Genomic DNA, 17,694 nt, shown 5'->3' with positions numbered 1-17,694 from the left:
TTTTCTTCACATCAGATTTGTTGGTTTTTTTACTCTCTCCCTTACTCTCCTTTTCCGTATCTAATCAGGAACTAAATAGACAGACTTCTACCAGAAGGTAACATTTTCTTCCTTACTTTGAATATTCAAATTTCCTGATCAGAGAGACAGGAGAAAGGCAACTAGTTTACTGCACTCCACCCCAGAAGGCAGGAATCTGCCTTAGAATAACAGTTTTGCTGGGCCAGGTACTGTGCAGGGCTCTGGAGAATTGTAATGTAAGCAACGCAGCCCAGGAATATCACAATAGTTTTGCTAAAAGGGCTGGTGAGAGCACAGAAAAGAGGGCAATTCTTCCCGAGACATTTGGGTTGGGTGTCTGTGAAGGGGCAAAAATTCATCTAACTCCCTCCTGAAGTGTCCTATTCTGTTTTTAATAACTTTAATGATGAGAAAATTAGTTGTAATATTAGCTACTATTATTGAGTACTTAGCCAGTGCTAGGAATTTTGTTAAGTCCTTGATTAAACGTTATTTAATCCTCACAACAACCCTAGGAGGTGGGAATTACTATTTCCATTTTGCAGAAAAGGCTCAGAAGTTGTATAACCTGTCCGTTGGAATTCAGCAAGAAAGTGGTGGAATCAAGATTTGATATTACTTCTGTCTAACTCCCAAACCATATTCCTGCCTGCATAAAATGCTGCCATCCCCAATTCCAGAAGCTGATTCCTGCTTCCCCATGTAAAAGCCACTTATTTCCTCTACTTCTGGCTTCTGTAGCTGCACACAGTTCTGTTTGTTTCGTAAACCTAATTCCTCTTTCATATTGTCCTTCTAGTATTGAAATTCAGCCTTCATGTTTCCTTAAGTTCTCATTTTCTAGGCTAAATGTCACCATTTTCTTAAACTGTACGTCATAGGACAACAGTTTCAGATCTATCACATCTAGTCTTTTAGTAAATTCTTGCTCTTTTGTGTGTAATTCAAAGTAGAGGGAGCCATCACTCCCCTGGTGCTCTACACCATTCTTGAATTAAGGGAGGCAAAGGTCACCTTCTCTTTTAGATAGCAGAGCACCACTGGTTTATGCTAATCTGCAATCAACTCAAAGCTCCCTTGTTAATAATCTATTCTGGAATTCCGCCAGGGATGGACGTCAAACTCTCAAGCCTAAAGTTTCTGTGTTAACAATATCTCTTTTGAAAGTCTTTTGGGATTAAATAGGTTTAGTTCTTTTCTCTTCCCGTAAGAATGGTGACATTGGGACCAGCCTAGTGGTGTAGTGGTTAAGTTCAGTGTGCTCTGCTTTGGTGGCCCAAGTTCATGGGTTTGGATCCCAGGTGCAGACCTACACCACTCATCAACCCATGCTGTGGTGGTGATCCACAAACAAACAAACAAAAAATAGAGGAGGATAGGCATAGATGTTAGCTCAGGGCCACTCTTCCTCAAGCAAGAAGAGGAAGATTGGCAAAAAGGTGTTAGCTCAGGGCCAATCTTCCTCACCAAAAAAAAAAAGAAGAAGAATGTTGACATTTTAAGTTATTCAGAACCTTTGAGTTTCTTTTCTGTCTAAGGATAATGGCAACTCAGTCATAATGATCTTGCTCAAGACAACATTTGAAGTGACATTGCTCATGCCCACAGGAAATGTGTCTGTCACATGAAGTTTCTAAAATCACAAGGAATGTGGAGAAGGAAGTGTGATGTTGCAAAAAAGAACAAGGACTTGGAATCGGGCTGAACTGGATTCAATTCTGTCTCTACTATTTGTCTGCTGTGCAACTTTGGACAAGCTGCTTAACTTCTCTGAGCCTCAGCCGCCATGAAAATCTAAAACGTGAAAATATTATTTAAGATCTACCTTGCAGCATTTCTGTAGGATTAACAGTAATGTATAAAGGGAATGGCATGTAGTTGGCACTCAGGAAAGAGTGCTATTTTAGGAAAAGTAGATAGCTGCTTCTAAGATGTGATTTAAAGAGGGGGCGGGGCCGGGCCCAGTGGCGTGGTGGTTAAGTTTGCTCGCTCTGCTTCGGTGGCCTCCTTCGGTGGTCTAGGTCCTGGGCACGGACCTACACACTGCTCATCAAGCCATGCTGTGGCGGCATCCCATATACAAACTACAGGAAGATGGGCACAGATGTTAGCTCATGGCCAATCTTCCTCACCAAAAAAAAAAAAAAAAAAAAGAGGAGTGGGGGAAGTACAAGACTTTGTAAATATTTTCCTTTGCACTGTCTGAAATTCTTGTTTCATTTTTTTCTCAATTTTAAAAATTGTGATAAAATATATATAACATAAAATTTACCATTTTAACCATTTTATTTATTTATTTTTTGTGAGGGAGATCAGCCCTGAGCTAACATCCGTGCTAATCCTCCTCTTTTTGCTGAGGAAGACCGGCTCTGAGCTAAAATCTATTGCCAATCGTCCTCCTTTTTTTTTTCCCCCAAAGCCCCAGTAGATAGTTGTATGTCATAGTTGCACATCCTTCTAGTTGCTGTATGTGGGACGCGGCCTCAGCATGGCCGGAGAAGCGGTGCGTTGGTGTGCGCCCCGGATCCGAAGTCGGGCCGCCAGCAGCGGAGTGCGCGCACTTAACCGCTAAGCCACCGGGCCGGCCCTTAACCATTTTAAAGTGTACAGTTCAGTGGTATTAAATACATTCAAAATGTTGTGCAACCATCACCACCATTCATTACCATAACTCTTTTCATCTTGTAAAACGGAAACTCTATACCCAAAAGACTCCCATTCCTCCCTCCCCCTACCCTGGCAACCACCATTCTATTTTCTGTCTCTACAATTTTGACTACTCTAAGTATCTCATATAAATGGAATCATACAGTATTTGTCTTTTCGTGACTGGCTTATTTCACTTAGCATAATGTTCTGAAGGTTCATATGGACATATGTTGTAGCATATGTCAAAATTTTCTTCCTTTTTAAGGCTGAAGAATATCCAATTGTATGTATGTACCACATTTTGCTTATCCATTCATCTGTTGTTGGACACTTGGGTAGTTTCCACGTTTTAGCTATTGTGAATAACGCTGCTATGAATACGAGTGTACAAATATCTCTTCGAGCTCCTGCTTTCAATTCTTTTGGTTATACACCCAGATGTGGAATTGCTGGATCATATGGTAATTCTATTTTTAATTTTTTGAGGAACTGCCATACCATTTTCCACAGTGGCTGTACTATTTTACATTTCCACGCACAGTGCACAAGGGTTCCAATTTCTCCACACCCTCACAATGCTTGCTGTTTTCTGCTTTTTTTTGATAGCAGTCATCCTAATGGGTGTGAGATTCTTTGTTTCATTTTGACTACTACTTGAAATTCTGTTGTTAAAGATTTATTCATTTGGGGTTAACAAGCTCTCTCTTTTAAAGGCAAATATGCTTAAGAGCTAGCTGTCTCTCTCAGCTTCCCTGGTCAGTCTGATTCTCATGTGACTTCCTAGTAGTAACTGGACTCTAATTAAAACCTATACTTCTCCATTCATGACCCATAGCCTTGACAGTGACTGGTTTTCTCAAGTGAAGGGATCACTACTTGGAGAGGTACTTTTATCATTTGCTAGCATTTCAGGTGTGATAAGGATTAGCCCCATTATCATGTGTTAGAAATTATTGTTGAAAAAATAAGCTAGAGATAGGGCACCTATTTGTGAAACCTGTATGACATTCAAATTATTTAATGAATTTATTTAAAAACATTTATTGAGTAATATGTGGGGCAATGATACTAAGCCCTTATATTCTTTAGAATAGAAGCTCCAGGAAGTCAGGGTACTTTCCTATTTGGCTGCCTGTTTTATTCTTAATGCTAAAACAGTTCCCAGCCCACAGAAGGGACTCAATAAATATTTGTTGGATGAATGGATACCCTCTGCATTTCTCCAAGTGCAGTCTACAGACTCTGAGGGTGTCTGAGATGTTTCAAGGAGTCTGAATGGTCAAAACTATTTTCATAATAATATTAAGACATTATTTGCTCTTTTTCATTGTGTTGACATTTTCACTGATAGCGCAAGGGCAACAGTGAGTGAAACTGCTGGCACCTTAGCATTAATCAAGGCAGGGCAGCACCAACTTGTACTAGAGTCCTTGTATTCTTCACTGCCATGCCTATGCAAAACAAGAATTAAGAAGCCATTTTCACTTAAGACTATCCTTGAAGAAGCAGTACAAACTATTAATTTTATGAAATCTCTCTCCTAGAGTGTGTCTTTTTAATGTTCTGTGTGATGAAATGGGAGATGTACACAAAACACTTCTGCTGCTTACTGAAGTATACGGTTGTGCAATTGTTTGAGACGTGTAAACTGAACTAACTGCTTTTTTTCATAGAACACCATTTTTATTTGAAAGAATGACTGACGGAAAAACTATGGTTATTCAGACTTGGATATTGGATATTTGAATGAAATGAGCCTGCCACTTCAAAGAAAAATGACTGAAAGTATTTTTGACAATGATAAAAGAATTTAAACTTCCAAGCAAAAATGGTAATTTTAGAAAATGTGGTATCCACCGCAGTGAGCTTGTCTGTTTCCCAAGATTTTCTTGATGAGATTAGAGATGATTTTCATAAATCTGATTTTTTATGTTGAATAATGAAATGCATCAATATTTGGAAGAGTTGCATAACTCAGTAAATCAATGTTTTCCAAATGGTTTCAGATTCCTCACTACAATTAACCTTTAAGAAATTACCATTTGTTGAGTTTTGCTAGTATCACAGAAGAGTATCCACAATTATTGGAGAAGGCTAAAAATACTCCTCCCTTTTCCAACTATATATCTCTGTGAGACTGGATTTTCTTCATCTCCTATGCCAAAATAATACAGCACAACAGAGAGAATGGTGTCAGGGTGGAAAAATTTTCCTTCTACCCTTCTAGAGTCTTTGGCTGGTCTAACAATTAAATTGACATAAGACAGATTAACAGGAGAAAAACAAATTTAATTTTGTACATATGGGAGCTCCATAAAAATATGAGACCCAAAGGCAGGCAGGCAATTGAGGCTTAGATGCCATGCTAAGCTAAGAAATGGGATAGGGGTCTGGGGCTTCAAAGGGGCGGAGGGAAATACACAGGAAGATAAAAAGAGCAGATGTTTGATGATCAGATGTTTGCCCTGCCATGCAAGTAAGTCTTGCACATAAAAAGTTATCTCTGGTAATAGCTCTTTCTGGGCCAGGCCCCCTATCTAAGTTCTTTTAGGTAGTTAAGGGAGAAGTCAAAGTTTTTCTTGAGTCTGCTGGATCTTGATTACCTTCAGCTCAAAATAATCCACATGCCAAAGTGGCATAATTTGGCATGGCATATTCTGCTCCCTTTCAATGGGGGAAGCAAATATGAGAATCCAGCTGTCTTCTATTAAGCCAAACATTAAAGAGATTTGCAAAATTGTAATACAATGCCACTCTACTCACTACTGTTTTTTTGTTTTATAAAGTGTAGTTATAGTTCATAAAATATATTAACATGTAATGGTTTATTGTAATCGTTTTTAGGTGAATTAATATATAAATGTTTTTGAATTTCTCAATTTTAATTTCTACCTCAGTGAATATCCCACAAAAACAAAAGCTCCTTGGGGTTCTTAATCATTTTTAAGAATGTAAAGGGATCCTGAGACCAAGTTTGAGAAAAGCTGCTTAGAGGTATGTGCAATAATCTCCACTTTACAGATGAGGAAACTAAGACTTACAAACATTTAGGACCAGTTTAGGGCCACACGGTCAGTGTAGTGCATGCTCGGTATGGTTCCAAGGTTGTCTAACCCCAGAGCTTGGATCTGTGACCACAACTTTTTCATTGATATTATCTTTGCTAAAATCATCTTTAAACAGGTTAAAAGACACTTCAACAACATTAAAAAAAAAGTCATCATATTCAACGGATTTTTCTTTCTTACTAACTAGCTGCACGATCCTTCTTTAGGCTCGTTTCGTCGAGAGAAACGTGCGTTGCTGGGCAGTCTCAGTTCGGTTTTCGCTCTGACCACCTGTGGTTTAGGAACCTGAGTTGAAGTTCCCTTGATAACTCCGCTGAGGAACTGCAACCTGCGGAGTTCAAATGGGGACTCTCCCCAGACTCAGCGAAGCTCCAGGAACGTGGGCGTTTCCTTCCCCGGCCCTCCCACACTCAAGACCGCCCTTTGCAGAACCAAAACTCCGGTGACAACCTTCTCACACCTCTCTGCTCCCGGGACCCTTTTTCAGACCTTCACTGACGCTACCTGGCCGCTGATTGGCTGGGCCTGACAACGATGGGCGGGACGCGGCCCTGGATTGGACGTCAGAGCCCATTCGCCGGCCCTCGCCCGCGTGCATCTTTCAGCGCCCACGTGAGTCCCGGGGGAGCCCGACTCCCGCCGAGGCCTGGGCGGGGCCGAGGGCGCCGCCCCGGGAGCGGGGCTCGCCACTAAGAGTCGGGGCCTGCAGGGCCGGGGCGTCTTGAGCGCCCGGGATTGGCGTGTCGGGAGGCGTCTCCCGTCGTGCACCGGAGCACCAGCGATTCACCCGGAAGGAGAAGCCGCGAGTGGCTATATGGTGGGGCGCCGGCGGTGTTCCTGTGAGGAGTGGGTGCTGCTCTCAGGTGAGGGGGCGCGGGCGCGGCCTCGGGGAGTGCGTGCTGCTCTTAGGTGACGGCCGCCGGCTCGAGCTTCTGTAGTGGCGCTTGGAGTGGGGACCTCGCTTGACATTCCTAGGGAAGGGGCCGTTTCATCTCTGGGATGAAGGCGGTGCTCGCTCGGGATCCAAGGAAGGAAACCTGGCTTTTCTACTAACTTTTAAAGTATATAGTGTCTTTCCTTCCCACTCCCCAAGCTTAATAGGCAGAGGAGAAGAAGGACCGTGTGGCCCTTTTGCTCCTACTTCGTTAAGAGTGGAGGGGGAGTGGCCAGAGTAAAAGAGTTGGGGAACGTTTACCCCAACGGCTAGGACTAGGGGTAATGGCAAGTATTTTATGGGAACACGGGAGGCTCTTATGCTAAATTGTGGTCGCCTTTATGACTTATCTTCCAAGTTACAGATGGAGGGAGGGATGGAGCAGAATTGCTTGGTTGAGAACACACAGAGCTTGGTCAGACAGGGGAGCTTCCTTCACCACCTGTGAGTATTTAGGAAGGAGAGCTTTTTTGAGTTGCTGTCTACCACCAGGGCTCAAGAATGAGTAAGAAGAAATGGGAGTCTCAGTGGCGCAATATGCTTTTATCACCTGATATGGTTTTTAATCTGTCTCTTGAAGTAGTTTATTTTTTTATTTAAAAAAAAATTTTTTTTTTTGTGAGGAAGATTGGCCCTGAGCTAACATCTGCCAATCCTCCTCTTTTTGCTGAGGAAGCCTGGCCCTGGGCTAACATCCATGCCCATCTTCCTCCACGTTATAGGGGACACTGCCACAGCATGGCTTGACAAACGGTGCATGGGTGCGCGCCTGGGATCCGAACTGGCGAACCTCGGGCCATCGCAGCAGAGCATCCGCACTTAACCACTTGCACCACCGGGCCAGCCCCTTGAAGTAGTTAGTTTAAATGGGAGTGAAAATGGTGGGGCTGAAGCCTTGAATTGTTATGACATTGGAAAGGTTTACAAGGAATCTACTTTGTGAATAGCAAACAACTGGGTTCTCCCTGGGGCCATTGGTGCTGGTACAGGTGGAGGAAGTAAAGGAAACTTCAGATGTGACTGAAGGGGCCTGGAAGTGTAGCTAGCACTTAGTGAGTTGCATAAGTAGCTGAGAGGGTCACTGACTATCCTTATTTGGATGACATGCAGATCTATCTCTCAGATCACAGAACTCACGGTAGGAACTTCCTCCTTTCCCTCCAAGGGCAGAACTGAGCTTCATTTCCTTCTGAGGAGTGGCATATATGAGTAGGAAGCTGATGGAGAATAGTAGTTGCTAGAAATTATTACTTGGAGTCTAGATTTTTGTATTTGTTCCAGTGTTTTTAAGGAAAGTTACAATTGAAACTTTTTTAGTGCCCTTTAAACTTAGATTTAAGTAAACTTAGATTTAAGCATCTTGGAGGTCCTAGGTTTTTTTTGTTTTTTTTTTTAAACCGTTTATAGCTATTTGTTTCTAAGTGGTATTAGCCCCAAAGGAAAAGAGAGGAACTTGGGCTCAGAGGTCGTGCATAGCCCTAGGCAAATTGTTCTTGATCCTGAGAATGATGACCATTTAGTTACTAAATTATGGTCCTGAATTTGGCAAAGCTTTCTAGGTAGAGGAGATGTGTGAGCTCCACTGAGTGTGTGGATAACTGATTCCATGTCATCATCTTTCCTAGTGTTACTTTTGTGAAAAGACACTTCAGAATATTTAACTCTCTGCTGCTGTGCTGGCAATTTACCAAATGCCTGAAAAGAGAAGAGAAAAAAAATTTTTTTTTAATTCGAGGTGGTTAATTGTTCACCGTGAGTTGGCCTGTTCTTTTGATCACAGCCATTTCACTGCTTACATCCAGGATGTTACACATCGGTTGCTATGGAAGTGGAATTTCCTACCTTTCAGTCTATGACCCCTTTGCGATGGTGACTGCATCAGATGAAAAATCAGATTGTCAGCAAGATTACTGTTTAAGATGGTATTGCAATCACAAAATCTCTGGTTCGCTCAATGGTACAGCCCAATTTTGTCATATACCATGCAGCTTTGTCTCTGCATGCAGTGTCTATGTGTGGAGAGACCTTCTGGTGTACTGGAAAGAATTGGAAAAGCTGTTTGCTCTGCTAATTTTGTGGTATAAATGAGTTCGCCTTCTCTTGAAACATTAGCCTTGTGTTAGCAAAACATAAAATAAAAGGAAACTCATTACACACTCTTCTAATGGTAAGGCAGAACTAATAAGAGAATGTGTTTAAAATTAATTGTGGGACTGTAAAAATGAGTGGGTGTGTGAATGGGCATGGGGGGAGGAGAAAGAGAGCATAGAGATAGTCTCATTTTCCCAGGAGCCAGCCCGAATCATTTGTTGGCAGTACATATTGGCTGAAGTCAGTTTTCATTTCAAGGTAAATTGGAAAGGGAAATTAAACCTTATTGTTTCTCTCTTAAGAGAGGAGAAGGGGGTGGAGGCGGCAGCCAGGGTGGATGCTGTTGGAGTGGTTCTAGGAGTAACAAGATTAGTGCTGTATTTTAACAGAAGGTGACATCATGGGCCCCTTTGGACTTGAGTAACCCTGTGCTGCTGCCTTCATGATCCCCTTGTCGGAGTGGGCGATGTCGCTGCACATGTAAACTGCCACATTGGGGGAAATCAGAGGCTTGGGCTTTAATGAATCTTTATAAAGGAGCGGAAAACATCCTCAGCTGACCTGTGCAGCTGTGGGGTGCTTGGGCAGAGGTACAAACCGGATGGCATGTCAAGAGAGGAAATGATTAGAACCATTGGCTTGGGTTCCGGAGAACGGATTAGATAAGGGAAGGTTGCAACTGTGCAACCCACTCAGGTGCTCCCAGAGCTCTCCAGCTCTAGGATTTACCTCTGGAGAAGTGACTGTTGTTAGCAAGACAAAGAGAGCCTTGGGAGCATTGGTGTTCTTGGGCGCTTGGTTGTCCCTAAACAGCCAGGAGGGGGCAATGTTAGGCTCACTTGCAAAGCTGTGCTGTGTGTGCCCAGAAGACACTGCTTTGCCTGCAGTCCTCAGGCTGCAAAGCTTTTACAACTGAACTCACCTATTCTGGCTGCCTGAGGTGAACGCTGTGCAGACTTGAACATGCTTTGGCTAGAGGTAGCCTAGTTAAGGGTCCTGGCCGTGGTCTGAGAGGGGAGGCAAATCCCCCAGGGCTTTTATTTAGCACTGAGTTAACGTGGGGGGATTTTTTTGCTTCCTCTTAAGTTTTACATAAGAACAAAAAAAGTTGCCTGGGTTTCTCCAGGGATGTGGATTAAAATTTTTCAAGGTTTTTCCCTGGTAAAGAGTGATAAGAATAAAAGCATACTCACTCACCGTGATTGTTCTTGTGTCTTCTGTCTCTCATCAGATGTTTTCTTCCAATGGGCTTTTGGTGTAAGATGTTGGAGAACCAAGAGCAGGAGGTAAGCGTATGGTCTCCAGGGAACAGGTAGGTGAAAGTTTGAGGGGATTTGGGAGAAGATGCAAATCATTGCTCAGTGGTGTTCTTCTGAAAGTAATACCTTGATTCTGATGAGCTCAATATAAAGCCAGGAGAAGGAAAGCAGTAGTAAAGGCCTCACTGGGAAATGAGGTTCCATTTTAATTAACTTTTCCATTCATTGGAAAGTGCGAGAAAGAAAGCTTCATGAGAGCAAGGATTTTTGTCTCTTGTTCATGTTCTACCCGTAATGCCTTAGAACAGTGCCTGGCACATAGTGGGTAGTTACATAAATATTTGTTGAATTGAATGAATAAATGAACAGATGAATGAGAGTTGGTGCTGTCTGAGTGGAAAAATCTGGCAACCTGTGTTGTCAAAACTGCTTTACTCTGTGACTGAGCTGAAGCTAAAGGAGCATTTCTTACCTCCAGGAGGTCATCACTGTGCGAGTTCAGGACCCCCGTGTGCAGAATGAGGGCTCCTGGAATTCTTATGTGGATTATAAGATATTCCTCCATGTAAGTGCATCAGACTTCTGTATTGGGGTCAACACTCTCCAGAGCTGACGGCTAGTGGTGAGGTGGGACCTGTTTGTGGATGTTTTTGACAGGCCCGAGACAGAAGACAAGGAGGGAGGAGAGGAAGGTAGGCTTGGGGTATGCCTGAGAGTTGCTTTCAGGCTGCCTGGTCTAGTTGGCCTGGTGGCTTGGCTTTTCAGCGAGAGTGACAATGGGGAGTTCATGTGAACTTGGGTTTTTTCCACTAAATCCTTCTCATTTACTTCCTCCTGTAGACCAACAGCAAGGCCTTTACTGCCAAGACGTCCTGTGTGCGTCGCCGCTACCGTGAGTTCGTGTGGCTGAGAAAGCAGCTACAGAGAAATGCTGGTTTAGTGTGAGTTTCCTCTTGCTTTCTTCTTGGGTCCTAGACTGGCTTTTTAGGTGCTTCCTCGGGAATTGGAGTTTACAGTGAAGAAAAATTGGCAAGATGCCAGGCAGTAAGGAAATTAAGAAGTGTGTTCTTTTTTTTTTTTTTTTTTTTAAAGATTTTATTTATTTATTTTTCCCCCAAAGCCCCAGTACATAGTTGTCTGTCATAGCTGCACGTCCTTCTAGTTGCTGTATGTGGGATGCGGCCTCAGCATGGCTGGAGGAGCGGTGCCTCGGTGCGCACCCGGGATCCGAACCCGGGCCGCCGGCAGCGGAGAGCACGCACCTAACCGCTAAGCCACGGGGCCGGCCCCAAGAAGTGTGTTCTTAAATTATGTTTTCAAGTCAGTGAAAAAAGTAAAGACAGAGTTCTTTTTTTTGTGTGTGTGAGGAAGATCAGCCCCGAGCTAACATCCGATGCCAATCTTCCTCTTTTTGCTGAGGAAGATTGGCCCTGGGCTAGCATCCGTGCCCATCTTCCTCTACTTTATGTGGGACGCCGCCACAGCATGGCTTGACAAGCGGTGCATTGTGCACGCCCGAGATCCGAACCTGTGAACTCCAGGCCCCCGAAGCGGAGTGTGTGCACTTAACCGCTGTGCCACCACTGCTAGCATTTTAAGCGTGCTTATCACTGGTTATCAGGAACTTTTTAGCACCTGGACTTATTTGACAGGTGGTATTTCTGTCCATTTGACATGTAAAAGTTGTGGGTTTTTTTTTTTTTTCTTTTTTGTGCAGAGCCCCTTTTCCAGAGACATAACAGACTGAAAGCCTTAGGAAAAGCAATATTGTTCCACACCTACACTCCCCAAATAAGTCCTAAAACTGAAGACAGTTTAGAACAGTGATTCCAACACAGGATGGTCACTGAATGCTCTGGTGACTGATGGCCTGTTGATGACCTAGCCAGTTAGTTACCGTGTGGGACTGATGAGGCCATTGTCATGGGTCAGACCCTCATAAGCCAGTGGAACTCCCTCTGACAGATCCTGCATCTTCTAGCCTGGCCTATTGTTTTTTAAAAGTATGTGCTATGCTTCATGAGAGAGATTAGCGGGGTGTAAAGAATTTGTGGATGATTTGTTGCAACTCAACTACTTTTAGAAAATTCCAAGCATATGACCTTCTGGGACTGGAGTAGGTAGTATTAATTTCCACACAAGGACCCAGCATTCTCCATGTCTCTGTGTCTAAGTTTCTTTTTAAAATAATAGTTGATGGTGGGAGTGGGTTTTGTAAACAGTGTGCTACAGCAGCATGGAGTTTTAAACTCATAGACTTGGTTCAGATACGAGCTCTGCCACTTACTAGCTGTGTGACGCTGGGAACTTCACTTAACATCTCTGATTCCATTTCCTTACTACTAAAATGGGAACACTAATATCTTTCTCACAGGGTTTGGGGAGGATTAAATGAAATGAAGTTTGTGAAACATTTAGCACAGTGCTTGACACATGGCATGCAGTCGGTCAATGCTAGCCCTCCGCCACCTTATTAAAAGCTGTTTGTATTGATTTATGCCTCTTTTTAGGGGATTTCTTTGATCAGGGGCTGGAATGAGTGTCTCAGATCTTACATTTATCTTGGATGTTACCTTATGTGACCCCACAGGCCTGTACCTGAACTTCCTGGGAAGTCAAGTTTCTTTGGCAACTCGGATGAGTTCATTGAGAAGCGACGACAAGGTCTGCAGCACTTCCTCGAAAAGTGAGTGGATGTAGTGGGCTAGCACTTGCCTCCTGGGGTGGGGGCAGTGAGGGGGGAAGATGCCAGGCAGGATGGCCCCTTTGAGCATACAGGCACATTTGTGGTAGATGCCTTTCTTGCACCCTCGTGCCTTCAATGCTCACTCAAACCAGAAGCCCTTCAGGTGCTCCACACGTTCAGAGAAACTTCTTTAGTAACAAACTAGAGAAATGATCCCGGAAAATGTAGTCTTCCAGAAGCCCTTCAGAGGATGGGGCTGGGAGAGCAACTCCTCAGGTGATGCTCTGTGTTGTACTACCTGTGTTTGCCCCAGGGTCCTGCAGAGTGTGGTCCTCCTGTCAGACAGCCAGTTACACCTCTTCCTGCAAAGCCAGCTCTCGGTGCCTGAGATAGAGGCCTGTGTCCAGGGTCGAAGCGCCATGACTGTTTCTGATGCCATTCTTCGCTATGCTATGTCCAACTGTGGCTGGGTCCAGGAAGAGAGACAGGGCTCTTCCCGCCTGGCTAAAGGAGACCAGCCGAAGAGGTGACTGAAGCTCTCTCTTTTGAGACACTAGGGGCTAGGATTACTGTAACCTGGGTCAGTGAGGTATTCATTTGAGAAAGAAAGTAATGTCACAGCATTGGTAGCCTTTCAGAAGAGGCCTCGCTCTCCTGTGCATGGTTCTCTTATCCCACGCACGAGGGTCTGTGTTAACCCATCCCTGGGTAGCAGGCTCTCCTATTGAAACCTGGGGAGAAAGAAGAGAATGCTTTCTTTTTTTTTTTTTTTCTGTGAGGAAGATCAGCCCTGAGCTAACATCCATGCTAATCCTCCTCTTTTTTTGCTGAGGAAGACCGGCTCTGAGCTAACATCTATTGCCAATCTTCCTCCTCTTTTTTTCCCCAAAGCCCCAGTAGATAGTTGTGTGTCATAGTTGCATATCCTTCTAGTTGCCGTATGTGGGACGCGGCCTCAGTATGGCCGCAGAAGCGGTGCGTCAGTGCGCGCCCTGGATCCGAACCCGGGCCGCCAGCGGCGGCACACTTAACCGCTAAGCCACGGGGCCGGCCCAAGAGAATGCTTTCTTATTTGTTCTGTTCTTTATTCCTCTCACCGCCCCCCCCCCCGTTTTTTTAAATAACAACTTTATTGAGATATAATTCATATACCATAAAATTCACCCTTTTAGTGTATGATTTAGTAGTTTTTAGTTTATTCACAAAGTTGTGCAGCCATCAGTCACCACAGTTGATTTTAGAACATTTTCATCACCTCAAAAGAAACCTTGTGCCCATTAGTGGTGACTCCTCGTTTTCCCCAACCCCTAGCTCCTGGCAATCACTAATCTACTTTCTGTGTCTATGGATTTGCCTACTCTGGACATTTCACAGAAGTGGAGTCATACAAAATGTGGTCTTTTGTGACTGGCTTCTTTCACTCAGCATGTTTTCAAGGTTCATCAGTGTCCTAGTGTGTATCAGTACTTAATTCTTTTTTATGGCTGAATAATATTCCCTTTGTGTGGATATTCCACCTTTTTGTCTGTTCACTTGTGTATCCATTCATTTGTGTTTATCTGTTCTTGTCCTTCTTTTCTCTTTCCCACTCTTTTCCAGTTGCTGCTTTCTTCCAAGATCAGGCAGGAGGAGCTCTCCTTCACCACCTTCTGGGGAAGAAAAGGACCATTTCGAGGTGTGGGCTCCTGTTGTGGACTCGGAGGCTCCTTCCTTGGAAAGCCCCCCTCTGCCGCCCCCCTCCTCACCATCATGTTGTGATTTTGTGAGACCTGATGAGGGGATCTCTGCTCCTCAGCCTGTGAGGAGGGCCATGGGAGGAGACCATGCTGTGCCTTTGGACCCTGGTCACTTAGAAACAGTTTTGGAAAAGTGAGCTCTGGGTTCTGCTCCGAGGTGGACGGAGAAGATGCAGGCCAGGAGACTGGCTCGGGTGGGATCGGGCACAGGGCAGGTGGTGGGGAGGCTGGGCTGCTGAGTGGCTCAGGGTTGCCTCTGCTCAGGTTGCTTGCACAGAGGTCGGTCACGACGACTCCTCAAGCTTCCTCCATAGGAATAAACACTGCAGGTGTTTGTAAGTTAAGCATAAGGCCCAGGGGCTATTGCTTTTGAACAGAACCCCATATTTACTCTCCCAGGACCTGAGTTTCTTTAGATGTTTGTTAATGGGCCCAGGAGCACTGCCTCAGGTGACTGGTTTTGGGGACCTGTAAGTGGCAGATTTTAAGCTGCTGTATTGAATGTTGTCACAACAGAAATGCTTGTGTAGTTGTATCCCACTGGCTGTTTTTGCTGTAGTCCCTGGAGCACTTCCTTGCGTGGACGGGGTGGTGAATATTTCTTTTCCCACCTCCTTGCTTCTCCTCCACTAACACCACTGAATGGAAGGATGCTTTGACTCCTGTCGCTGGGCTTTCCTGCATATCCCAAGACCTCAGCCTGGCTGTGTGGGGCCTGAGACCCATGAAATAGCTCATGGTCATCCATGAAATAGAAGTGGTTGGTCACAGCCAGAGGAAAGGCACAGCTCAGGGGGCTTTGTTTTGGAAAAGACTGTCCTGAGCTATCATCGTCTCCTCTGGTTATAAAGCGGAGACGTGACTATCTTTTCTGTAGGGTTAGCGTGGGCTCCTTTCTTTTTTGAATCCTTTTCTTCTCCCTTAGTAACAGCTTCCTGCCCCCAGGGCTTCAGCCACCACAGTGTGCCTCTGCTGCGTTGCAGGGAGGCAGTCCAGTGGGGCGCAAGGGCTTTGTTTCTGCCTGGAGAGAGGGCTCTGGGGATGGAGCTGAGGAACAACACGCCTGCCTTCAGACAATGAGGCATTCTGCCCTCCTGCTGCCCTAATTCCTCTCCACTCAGAGCAGGAGCTGGTAGGAGATGAGTGCCGCTGGCATTCTGTGTTGCTCGGCACTTAGGTTTGTGTGTGTGGTTCTCCTTCTCGCCCACTCCTCCCTCCTCGGGCCATCCCATCCTGTCTGTGGGCTCTTCTACTACCAGCCTATGCTGTGGGACTGTTATGGCATTTAGTTCAGAGTTGAGGGGCTTTGGCCTGAAATAAAATTCAAGTATTTAAGACTGTTGTTGCAATTTGTGTCTAACAAGCTGTAGCAGAGGAGGAGGGAGTGAGGGCTGGCAGTAGTTACTTTCATGAATCATGAATTTATCAGCGTGGAAATAATGGTTCAGAACTGTGCACTGCAGCTCTCCTGCATTGTGTGTGCAGCTCAAGTTTACCACTGGAGGAAGGATTGTCTTCCAAAGAGCCAGGATCCAGCTCTTCTCACAGTTATGGGCATGAACCTTGTTAGGTATAATTTACCTGATGCTGCTTCTATCCTCACAGCCTGTCTGAGGTGCCAGGTGCTGAAAGAGAAATAAAGTTTGTCAACAGGCAGATGCAAAGCCCTGGCTGGGACTCATCCCTCTTTTCTGCCCGCCTCCCCTGGGTCTCTCCTTTATATGATGCAGCAGAGCAAGGCGAGGATAGAAAACCTACAGAGGCAAATCCAACATGTCAAAAGAAGTTCATTTAAAAGGGAAAAAAACCTCCATACACAACCCTCACAAAAACCCGACAGATGCTAAGCTAATGGCATCCGCTCTGCCGATTGGTGGGGATGACTCATGAATATTAATGAGTCCAATGCTCCAAATGGTGCAGCTGTGAACCCAGCTGTGCCTGAAGCTCTCTGATCTCAAAACTTCCAGACAGGAGCCGGAGGTGGTCTGTGTCAATTCCCTACTCAGCCAAAAAACAGCAAGCTGGGTTGGCCTTCTTCTATTCGCTCCTTTTCTTCCTGGAGTTGGTGCTCAGCAGCTAGTTCTGCCAGCAGGGTGGGCTGCTGGGACAGCAGGAGCCATTCAAAGACGGGGATGCGATTTTCTGACTCCCAGCTTTTTAAATGATCTGTTAACAGTAGTGCATACACAGCACCTCAGTTAATCTAAGGCCAGGCACCATCCCCTCACTGTCTTGTGCAGAGTTAAGTGTAGAGCATGGAAGGAGATATCCTGAGAAGGGAAGAGTTTTTCTAATAATACGGGCCTGGAGTTACCAGAAAAACAAAGGTAGATTTTACTTTCCATCCAGGCAGTGCCATTTGCCTCTCTCACATTTTGCTCTGTCCCCGTGTGTACTAAGGGCTAGCCACCATGGCTGATGGCCTCCATGGGGAGCTACGGGGGGAGGCGGCCTACTGAGCTGTTTTGTTAGAATGAAAGTATTTTTTGTTAGAATTTAGGTTCAAATAGGTTCTGTGCCTGATTCAGTCCCCTTTCTTCTGACAGCTACTTCTGTGGCCAAGTCTAGTCATCTCCTGTTACCCAGGATAAGTGATCCCAAGCTCATGGGTTTTGTTTGTCTGGTGGAAGGAAGTGTGTGTGTGTCTATGTGGGTGGAGGAGAAGGGGGCTTTCCTTGTATGAAAATAATAAATTTCATATGCATCATTCTATTTGACATCAGTGCCTAGTGAGGAGGGCAGGGCAAGTATTGCACTCATTTTCGAGCTGAGGAAACTGAGCTGAGCATGGTTTTTAAAAAGCATGTTTTTAGGTGGTGGTAGAAGATATTCACATGAGAGGTACTTTCTAACCTCTGTAAGACAAGGTTTTTTTCTCCCCCACCAAGAACTTTTTTTTAAAAAGCTGAAATAAACTCACCCCTACTCAAGGGAAAAAAAATCCCCCTGCAGAGCTTTTCAGAGTTGTTCTCAGAAGTCAGAGCTCCTCCACAGTCCTCGGTTTTCTGACTGCTGAGGCCTTAGATCCACACCACCAAGTCCTAGGCACCCCGTACCCTCTCTGGTAGCTTTGCTTGGGATGTGATCGTGCCTTTTTAACAATCTGATAGGACATTAAGTTAGCTCCATGTTTGTGAATTTGTTTATTGCCTTAGCTCTTGCTGAATATTCTCAACACCCTAGGGGTGGGGAGGACAGTGGGCCTGGAGGATGTGAGGTAGGTTTGGAGGTAGAAATGGAAACAGCC

General features: G+C 44.9%; 1 protein-coding gene and 1 pseudogene across 3 annotated transcripts; one reads left to right on the top strand and one right to left on the bottom strand.

Moving 5' to 3' along the window:
• The first annotated feature begins 6,359 nt into the window (after nt 1-6,359).
• On the top strand, nt 6,360-15,779 carry SNX11 (sorting nexin 11). 3 transcript variants are annotated; one of them, XM_087441034.1, is made up of 8 exons: nt 6,360-6,647; nt 8,962-9,021; nt 9,995-10,049; nt 10,501-10,587; nt 10,863-10,963; nt 12,613-12,708; nt 13,022-13,234; nt 14,308-15,779. In XM_087441034.1, the coding sequence occupies exons 1-8, from the start codon at nt 6,553-6,555 to the stop codon at nt 14,579-14,581; spliced, it is 981 nt and encodes a 326-aa protein (XP_087297160.1). In that variant the 5' UTR covers nt 6,360-6,552; the 3' UTR covers nt 14,582-15,779. The 3 variants fall into 3 exon arrangements, with proteins under 3 accessions (XP_087297160.1, XP_004434679.1, XP_087297159.1); XM_004434622.3 differs by lacking the exon at nt 8,962-9,021 and having other exon boundaries at nt 6,364-6,601; XM_087441033.1 differs by lacking the exons at nt 6,360-6,647; nt 8,962-9,021 and having other exon boundaries at nt 10,001-10,075.
• Nucleotides 12,863-12,940, bottom strand: LOC147915002 (small nucleolar RNA U3; annotated as a pseudogene).
• Nucleotides 15,780-17,694: the final 1,915 nt, after the last annotated feature.

Source organism: Ceratotherium simum, chromosome 16 (assembly GCF_057802395.1).
Source record: "Ceratotherium simum simum isolate JZ-2026a chromosome 16, ASM5780239v1, whole genome shotgun sequence".
In the NCBI taxonomy this organism is placed as follows: domain Eukaryota; kingdom Metazoa; phylum Chordata; class Mammalia; order Perissodactyla; family Rhinocerotidae; genus Ceratotherium; species Ceratotherium simum.
The sequence above is the reverse complement of the archived record's forward strand: the minus strand, read 5'-3'. Positions and strand labels throughout refer to the sequence as shown.